The sequence below is a fragment of the Podospora anserina genome, chromosome 1 (genome assembly GCF_000226545.1).
Source record: "Podospora anserina S mat+ genomic DNA chromosome 1, supercontig 4".
Lineage (NCBI taxonomy): Eukaryota > Fungi > Ascomycota > Sordariomycetes > Sordariales > Podosporaceae > Podospora > Podospora anserina.
Genome location: NW_001914853.1, coordinates 1,360,163 through 1,369,979, shown reverse-complemented (window position 1 = coordinate 1,369,979; position 9,817 = coordinate 1,360,163). Strand labels below are relative to the sequence as shown.

Genomic DNA, 9,817 nt, shown 5'->3' with positions numbered 1-9,817 from the left:
TGAGCCGCTAATGAGCCTTTGAGTCGCTTATTTAGCACGTTAATAATTTTTTCAGTTCTTGTTAACCCGCTCGTGACGGTTCGTCAACGGCGGCTCCCTAACCCCCCCCCTAAATCTGGTAAGGATAGCGCACTCGGATAAGGCGGTGATGTTTTTTTAACATGAGCTTCAACAGTCTTGGTGTAGCCTTTTACCTGACGAGCGAACTCTTATGAGATTAGCAGAGTCTCATAAAACAAGCGGACTCTCATCAGATGAGCGGACCGTTCATCAGATAAAGCGACAAGTAAATCGACGTCCGGATCTTTGACTATGTCGATGAACTTGCTGTCCGCGGGGTACTTGTCATGTTTTTGGATTGCTTCGGAGTCCTTTTTGAAGAGCATTCGTGGCATTCTTCGCAGTGGTCAACTGAAGAGTGACACCCATCATGACGTGACTTCCATTCGCCGCTCATGTCCCCTGTTGTCTCGGCTCAGGTTCCCACCTCTCCCTACTAACATCAGAAGCAACGGGTCAACATGCCCCAGCACATGGGACACGCGGTGGGTCTCTTTCAGCCCGGAGACTGAAAGCTACTGCATTTCCCCAATGTTAAATCCATCCCAGCTCACCGAACTCAGAGCTCGAACTCTGTTGAACGAAAAGACTGGGAAAACGGCACTGTGTCCGTTGTCCAGGGTTTGGGTCTTGGGATTTTGGCGATATCTCCAGAGTTACCTCGAAAACCCGTTTATCGGCCTGATGAATTAATATTGAAAAGCGTGAATATGTTTAAGAAGATAGTAAAAAGTCAGGAAACTTTACTTATTAGATCGATCCTAGTTAACAGAGTTCCAAAAACCCAACTCGGTTTAACCAATCCGGTAATAAATTACTAGTATATCTGTTTTCTGGGGTTAGAGCAATTATGATTTTACCAATATCTCGGTGCTTATTACAAATCTTCGTCCTTACTACCTTGGTTGGAATCTGAAGCAAGTATTAAGCCTGGGGAAATATTCGAAGAGGTCTTGAGGCATCTTTCAAGCTCGAGGCTAGTAGGAATGTCAAGAATCAGCTGCCCTGACCCTCTTCTCCACTGGGCTGGGCCTCGCACCCTTGAATCTCGCCGCGGGGCCTGAACACGCCGAGTTCCTTGAGCCCTTCCTCTCCGGGGAGGGGAGCCCTCTCGCGTCGTTGGTGTTTTCGGAACCGGGGGGTGTAGCGAACGCTCTGGAACGGGGTGGGAAGGGCTTCCAGACGACTGCACGGCGGGAAGGGGATGAGTGGGTGATCAACGGGGAGAAGATGTGGGCTACGAATTGCGCGGGGTGGGATTTTAGGGGTTGCGAGTTGGCTTGTGTGGTTTATAGGGATATTACGACCCCGCTTGAAGAAAGGCAGGATCCGAAGGATAAAGTAATGATTATTCTGGTGACGAGGGGGGATTTGGATAGGAATGGGGAGGGGGCTTTTGAGGTGGTGAGGCATGTTGCTACGCCGGGGCATACGAGTGTAAGTGGGCCGCATGTGCGGTATACCAATGTCAGAGTGCCAGCCAAGAATGTTTTGTGTCTACCGGGAAAGGGGGCGGAGGTGGTATTTGGGGCGTTTGATGGGAGCGCGGTGCTGGTTGGGGCGACGGGGGTGGGGTTGATGAGGGCTGCTTTTGACGCTGCGATTGCATTTGCCAAGAGGGATGATAGGGGCGGGGTGGTGCCGTTGTTGGAGAGGCAGGCTTTTGCGGATTTGTTGAGCGGGGTGAAGATGCAGACGGAGGCGGCAATGGCGTTGACGTGGAAGGCGGCGCATGCGATGGAGAATGGGCCGGGGGAGTATGATGCCAGGCGAGAGCTGGCGCTGGGGGCGAAGGTGTTTGGGAGTGAGGCTGCGGTGAAGGCTTGCATGGATGTGATTAATGCGGTTGGGATGTGAGTTTCTTCTTGATGGGGTTTGAAATTGTTGAGATTGAAGCTGACCTGTGATGTTTTAGTACTGCGTATGAACTTGATCAGCCGTTCTCAGATCTGCTCAACACTGCGGTTGTGCTGCCGATTTTTGATGGTGGAAATGTGGGCATCAGGAGACGGCACTTGCAGCAGTTGATGCTTTCCCCAACGTACGATGCATGGGCGGCCACCTATGGGCCCTCGCAGGAGTGATGGTTTTGGTTAACGTAGAACACTTTGCAAGAAACTGAATGTTTTGGATACCTGCTTTCATTTGGACTTGTTGATCCAGGTGAATTCTTTGACAGTTCCGCCATCGGACAACAGCCGTCAGAATCCCCTTCCGGCATGCTCGGTCGCAGCTGCCGGCATGTGGTTGGAGTTAGTGGGGCTCTAAGTCCGGAGGTCCGGGAATCCCCACACACTCAGCTCCGGGGTTGGAGTGAGCCGAAAGCTTGAATCAACGATAGTCGCACACGTTGAACAACGAAATTTTGGAAGAGCCAAATGCAAAATAAAGTCCGATGCTGAGTAACTTAGAAACGTGTTTAACACTGGTTTCATCGATCCCATAATGATTGTCTCTGTTGTTACGATGCCACTCTTTCGCCGACACATCGGCGTTCCGGACAAGGATCGGGCTTTCCATCTCTTAGCTCCGGAATAGAACGACAAAAGGGAGAAGCGTTAGAGTGAAGCTCTAAAGTTTCCCTGAATAGAGCTTGGATCTTACAATTACGGTATTATTACGTCCCGACTACCCCTGAGTTAAACAAGTCATGCTATGTTGACAACACCCTACGCTAACTACTGACATTATTGGAAAGCGCCATAGCTCCTGCGAACTACATTAGTTACTCTTGCCCCTGAATCTGTTTTTAACTTCTTAATTTCTCCTGCCTTTCCTGTCTTTCCGCAATTTCGATACGCAAGCGACGCGCAAGCAAATACTTCGAAATGGGATCCAACAGCACCAACAACTTCAACGCCGCCTCGCTCTTCAGCGTGGAGGGTATGGTCGCCGTCATCACCGGCGGCGGAACTGGTACCTCCCCCTTGTCCGCCCCTCTCCATTTCCCTCTTTTATTGACCCATCCTCCTCCATCCAGGCATCGGTCTCACTATGGCCCAAGCCCTCGCCGCCAACGGCGCCTCCAAGATCTACCTCCTCGGCCGCCGTAAATCCGTCCTCGACACCGCCGCCCTTCAGAACCCCTCCGTCTTCATTCCCATCCAATGCGACGTCACCTCTGCGTCATCCCTCCAGTCCGCAGTCGATATCATTACTGAGCAGTCCGGATTCGTCAACCTCTTCGTTGCCAACTCCGGCGTGCTTGGACCCACTAACGGGTTTGACCCCTCCATGTCCCTGTCGGAGATTCGGCAGAAGATGTTCGATGAGAAGACAATGAGCGCAATGACGGATTGTTTGAATGTTAACGTTACGGGTGCGTTTTTCAGCATTGTGGCGTTTTTGGAACTCTTGGATATGGGGAATAAGAATGCGGTTGAAGGGAAGGGAAGTAAGGTCTTTGGACGGAGTGATAAGCAGGGGAGTGATGTGCCGAGTGTGCAGAGTCAAGTTATTGTTACTAGTAGCATTGCTGCTTTCAGTCGTCACCCAGCGTCCAAGCCGGCATACGCGGCGGGTAAGGCGGCGGTTTTGCACCTTGCCAAGCAGGCCAGCTCGAATTTGGCGAGGTTTGGGATTCGGGTGAATGCGCTTGCACCTGGATGTGAGTTTTGCCCGTAATTTGTGGGAGAGAAAGGGAGGCTGACAAGAAACGCGCAACACAGTGTTCCCATCTGAGCTCGCGTCCGGGCTGATTGGAAGTCGAGACCCCGGCACTGAATCCAGCGACGAACCGCGGTTCATTCCCGCCAAAAGATTTGGCGGGGAGGAGGAGATGGCGGGCACGATATTGTATCTTGCCAGCCGCGCTGGAAGTTACTGCAACGGTATGGTGCTCGTGAACGATGGGGGCCGGTTGGCTGTCATGCTTGGGAGCTACTGATTTGGCTGTCAGGGTAACGGTTACACGCAGATGCCCGGCGGAATACATAGACACGCAAGGAATTGATCTTTCGAATAGGTAGACAGCAATAGGATTTATCACTCTTGTCGGATTTGTGTCACCCCTAGCCTGCGGCTTTTGACATCATCTCAGGAATGGAGCGCTGGGCAGACGTGGTGATTTGACAGCTCTTTCCGTTGAGTCCTTAAACTCTGACACTGTCATTCTTCCAAGAAACCTGGAAGCCCCGGCTGCTTGCCAAGAATGGGGGATATCTTGGACCCTGAATGTCTTGGCATTCTTCCTCCAGGTTGGACAGCTTACATCCTATGAAATTCGAGTCGGCATTAACGAGACCGACAGATGTAATAACAATAGGTAGAAGATGAATCTGTAACGTCAATTCTGAGATCGTGAAAGATAGAGGTGAATCGAGCGTCATGTTTAAGGCCGTTAATGCCGGCGATGCCAATGGCTCCTCTATGTTCATTCAGATTGATGACATGTCTGTACATAACCAGCTCCGTCTTTCGTACTGAATTATCTTGTAACTCTTCAGCATCATCAGTTCAATCTCAAACATTATCTACTCAAACCAGTCCACCGCAACTACCATCAACATGTCCACCGCTGCCGACAAGACCATCATTCTCATCACCGGTTCGTCTTCCCCATCATCCCATGCCCCACCCATTTACTAACCCTCCTCACAGGCGCCAACAGCGGCATCGGCCTCGAAACCATCATCGCCCTCTCCAAATCCTCCCCCTCCTACCATCTCCTCTCAGCTCCCGCTCCTTCCAAAAGGGGCAAGCCGCCTTGTCCAAAATTCAAGCCGACCACAGCCCCGCCCTCCTCTCCCCCATCACCCCCATCGAGGTGGACGTCACCTCCACCTCAACCATCGAAGCCACCAAAACCTACCTGGAGTCCACCTTCTCCCGCCTCGACATCTTGATCCAAAACGCCGGCATAATTGTCCATCATCCCTGCACCACCCTCCAGAACCTCCGCCTCACCTTCGAGACCAACGTCTTCGGCCCCCGCGTCCTCACCGAGACCCTCGTCCCCCTTTTGCAGAAGTCCACGAACCCGAGGGTGATTTATGTGTCGTCCGAACAAGGGAGTATTACACTCAGATTGGACCTAGAGTACCCCTGGCGTGACGTCCCGGGCGCGGAGTACAGGATGAGCAAAGCGGCGTTGAATATGCTGGCCGCGTGTGATAGGTATGGTTTTAGAAGTTGGGGGGGAAAGGTGACGAGTTTTAATCCGGGGTGGTGTGTGACGAATTTGACGGGGGAGGAGGGGAGAGTTATGAGGGAAAGGGGGGGCGCGAGGAGTGCTGAGGATCCGGCGAGGGCGTTGGTGGAGGTGGTGAATGGGAAGAGGGATAAAGAGGCATGGGAGAAGAGTGGGATCTTGGATTTGGATGGGGGGGTTAGGCCTTGGTGATTAAAAAGTAGGGGTGGGTGTTTACGCGCTGTGGTTGTTTGAGGGGTGGTTGTGATGGTAATGGGGGGATTGTAGGGGGGATTTGAGTTTTCAGGTGGTATTCTTATAGACTGGAGGTAGTAACGAGAGACTGTGTTTTTCATTGAAATGTTATGTGATGTATATCCGTCAAAAAGAAATCGTGATAATGATCTGGAGCAATGAATTGAATGCCTTCTGGCACCCCCATCAGTGATCTAGAGCCCCATGTGCAAAAAGGACGACGTGAAGATGTTGAATTTCACAGTCGCCTTCTCACCAGGCTCCGCCACCCTCTGCCCATTTCTGGACCCTTCATGGTCCTGATATTGCTGACCAATCAATAAGTTGCTTAGCAGATAACATTGAAGCTCTTGATTGACGCCCCATTACGACTTCCGCAGCTGTTCACTTGAAAGCTCGAGAACTCTCCAAAATAACCAGTGCCGGCATATACCATTAACCGGCAACTTAATCCCTATAAACCTATTAGTAATATAGAATATATATTTTATAGTATGCTACCCGATTAAAATAAACGGTAAGTATTAAAGGAATTAATACTATTGGTCTAGCTAATAGGATTCTAGATTTGATTTTAGGTATTATTCGGAAAGTAAAATCTATTAGACCGTTAAGCTTATAAAGTAACGGCGGTATTAAAATTACTATTTTAACGACGAATAATATTATTTAAAGTCGGTATTAAAATTAAAATAAAATATATAACGTGATCCACCATCGAGTGGAACAACCCATCGAGTGGAACACTTTTCCCGCAACCATAACCACCCGACTTTGAGACGCGACTCTTTTACCACAACAATGTCTGATAATCTCTCCGAAAACCGAGTTCTTCTTGCGATTAATGCGATTCGATCGACGCCGCGATTAAGCATCCGTCGCGCCGCAGAGATTTACAATGTACCTCCAACGACGATCTACCGTAGAATGAACGGCCAGACCGCGAAAGCCGATAGCTACAACGCCCGTTCGAATTTAACAAAGATCGAAGAGGAGGTGATTGTTCAATATATACTCGACCGAGATTCGCGAGGGTTTTCGCCCCGGGTTGTCGATGTGGGTGATATGGCCGATCTTCTGCTTCAGAAACGCGGTGCGCGACACGTCGGAAAGAACTGGCCAGACCGCTTCGTTGTACGACGTCCAGAGTTAAAGACGCGTTTTAATCGCGTCTATGACTATCAAAGAGGCCTCTGCGAAGATCCTGCAATTATTGAGCCATGGTTCCGACTGGTCACCAATATGCGTGCGAAATACGGTATCCTCGACTGCGACTTCTATAATTTTGACGAGACGGGCTTTATAATGGGCATGATACGGCCCGGGATAGTGGTTACACGCTCCGATCGGATCGGCAAACCAAAGGCCATTCAGCCGGGCAATCGAGAATAGGCAACGGCGATTTGCAGCATCTCTGGCGACGGGTATGTGGTGCCGCCTTTCTTAGTAGTAAAGGGCCGTTTCCACCTCGCTAGTTGGTACTCCGAACATCAGATACCCGACGATTGGGCCGTCGTAACGACAATTAACGGATGGACGGATAATAAGACTGGTCTGGAATAGTGTGACGAACCCCTGTACAGAACCTCTGAAAGGGATACGGGTTGAAGGTAACTTCTGACAATTGGTTCGGTGCAGCTAAACAGTGCACAACAAGATGTCTCGATGTAAACACAAGATGCCGTGAATACAACTGTGAATTGCATACTGCGGAACTATCTGCAAGCTATCTAGTTCCTCCGTATATATAGACCTAATGCCAAGCCGGGATCATTCTGTTTCTCCCCGGATCATGACCGACTCCTAAGGATCATGAGTGATTCCTGGGAATCGCTCATGATTCCTTCATGTCCCGGATGATCCACCTCTTACTGGTCCATCCTCCTTTCTCTTGATTGGCTGCCGTGCCTCCTCTTTCCTATTGGTTATTCTTTGCGGGTGTCCACATCATATTCGTGAAACCAATGAGGAGCTTAGTAAGAGACGGAGAGCCAAAAAAACACGTGTGCGGCTTGGAGGGTCACTTACTGTACAAGAGGCACAGGATCTACTGGATCAGAAGGCTGTGGGTGAGCAGGTAGCCCAGGAAATACGACAAAGTGGTGGTGGTGCAGGGGGGTCTCGTACGAAGATTCGGTGCTATGGTGTGTGCGGCAAGCCTGGCCATAATGCACGTACGTGTAAAGAGGCTGCAGAATCGTCTGATTTATCTATTTTTAGTTCAGTTATCGTTGTTTACTAGTGTTGTGGTTGTATAATTGAGGATAGTTATGGTGGGGTGGTGGAAAGTGTGTCGCTCGCTTATCTATGTCACTCGCTTATTACGTACGTTAGTTTTTTTTTATATATTTTTAATATAACACGATATTATAAATTTAAAATATTAAAAAAAATATTATTAAATTAATTAATAAAAGCATTATTAATAAAAAGTATTATTAATAAAAAAAATATTAATTTTTTTAAACAATTTTTTTCATATAAAATAAATAGCGGGAAAGATAGTAAAAAAAAAACGTACGGTGTTACAACCCTGGTACAGGACGGTTATAGGGCCACGAAAATAAAGGGCTAATCGGGAGAACGTATAGGGGAGCCAATTACAGTAAAGGTAGAGTAATCAGTGTAATTAAGGCACTGAGCAGACTAAGCAGAGTAATCAGTGTAATCAGGGCACTAAGTAGACTAAGCAGAGGTAATTAGTGTGATTAGGGCACTGAGCAGACTAAGCAGAGTAATCAGTGTAATTAGGGCACTAAACAGACTAAGCAAAGGTAATCAGTGTAATCAGGGCACTAAGCAGACTAAGCCGAGGTAATTAGTAGCCTTAGGAAACTAATTACGGCTTAGTATAAGGATTATATATACGGAGAAACTAGCTAATATAAATAAATAGTTCCGTAGTATGTAATTTAGCTTGTATTTACGGTATTTAGTATTTACATTAAGACATCTTATTATGCACTATTTAGCTACACCGAACTAATTGTTAGAAGTTACCTTTAACTAGTATCCCTTTCAGAGGTTCTGTATAGGGGTTCGTTATATACGGGGTACTAAAAATTTTATTTTTATATTATAACGACTTTTTAAATTAGTTTTATATAACGAAATTACGGAAAAATTAATAACCGTTAAAATATTACCGCTAAAACGTTAAGAGTTTTAAACCTTTAAACGGATAACTAAATAATATTATATTATATTAAATCTTCTTTAAATTTATAATATTTATTTTTATCGGTTACCGAATTTTAATTAAATATTATTATTAGCTGGTAAGCCCTGATAGGCCTATAATATAGAATTTATATAGGGTTGCTGTAAAATATAGCAGTGCGTAAGCGGAAGCTGGAGGATACGACGGCAGTGCCGAAGGAAGGTAAAGCACTGTAATATAGTGAGGTATAAAGAATAAGAATTACCTTTATTACCTTTGGCCTTGGCCTTTGGCCTTAGCTTTAAGCTTTTGCCCTTAAGGAAAGAAAGAAAATTATTTTATAGGAGAGAGGAGAGGTCTATATATAGGCCTTCGTAAGCCTACTGTGGGTCCTGTAGGCCCTGGAAGCCCCTATACCACTTTGGGGTATTTGGTGGGCTTAGGTGGGTCTAGTGTAGACTCACGGAAATCTATAGAACCTTCGGCAGTAAAGGTGCCTTATAAATCACACTATTATAGTAACTTACTACGTAAGCCTGTAGCTACTTTAGAAGGTTCTAGTATCCATTGACTAAGCCTTAGGCTACAGTAGCCCTGTAAGCCTTTAAGGGTCCTTTGTAAAGAATATTCTAAAGGGATCTAAGCCGGGAAGTTCTATTACTGCTTATAGTAGTATTGCCCACTGCAATATTAATCTATAGGGCAGTAAGTAAAGCACTTAGTAGTACCCACATATTAACACCTTTTCTGTAGGAGTGCTAGGTGCTTACTTACTAGGCCGTAGGGCCCTTATAAGTACAAGGCTTCCGGTAGTTTATTAGCTCTAAAAAGCGTTAGAACTTAGGTGCTGGTAGGGCCTTTATTAAGCCGTATAGGGACCTTTTTAGTACTATGATTTAGTCCTTCGAAGGGTCCCAGTAGTGTTGTTTTAGAAAGTTTATAGCGGTTTAGCTACTAAGGCTATATTCGTATAGGCCTTTAGGGACTTCTATATATATATCGGAGTCCATACTAGCGTTAAGAAAGGCCCTAACGAAATCGATTTACTTAATTTCTAAGTCTTCTTTAGCTGTAATAGCTAATAAAACCCGCTAGGTAGGTGGTGCCGTAGTAGCTATAAAGGTCTCCGTGAAATCGGTTCCGGGTACCTGTTGGAAGCCTCTAACTACTAGCCGGGCCTTAAATTTAATAATTTAGCCCTGCAAGTCCTTTTT

The 9,817-nt window shown here is 47.0% G+C and overlaps 3 protein-coding genes across 3 annotated transcripts; all 3 read left to right on the top strand.

The window, feature by feature from the left end:
* Positions 1-1,044: 1,044 nt before the first annotated feature.
* Positions 1,045-2,144, top strand: PODANS_1_17990 (uncharacterized protein; the record flags this gene model as incomplete). The annotated part of the gene is made up of 2 exons (XM_001907221.1): positions 1,045-1,913; positions 1,976-2,144. Coding segments are annotated over 2 exons (1,038 nt in total), but the record flags the coding sequence as incomplete, so codon positions are not given.
* Positions 2,145-2,888: 744 nt separating this feature from the next.
* PODANS_1_17980 (uncharacterized protein) lies at positions 2,889-3,946 on the top strand (the record flags this gene model as incomplete). The annotated part of the gene is made up of 3 exons (XM_001907220.1): positions 2,889-2,976; positions 3,041-3,667; positions 3,729-3,946. The coding sequence occupies 3 exons, from the start codon at positions 2,889-2,891 to the stop codon at positions 3,944-3,946; spliced, it is 933 nt and encodes a 310-aa protein (XP_001907255.1).
* A 456-nt stretch (positions 3,947-4,402) lies between these two features.
* On the top strand, positions 4,403-5,401 carry PODANS_1_17970 (uncharacterized protein; the record flags this gene model as incomplete). Its single annotated transcript, XM_001907219.1, has 1 exon — positions 4,403-5,401. One exon carries the CDS (start codon positions 4,403-4,405, stop codon positions 5,399-5,401), a length of 999 nt encoding a protein of 332 aa, XP_001907254.1.
* Between the last annotated feature and the right edge of the window lie 4,416 nt (positions 5,402-9,817).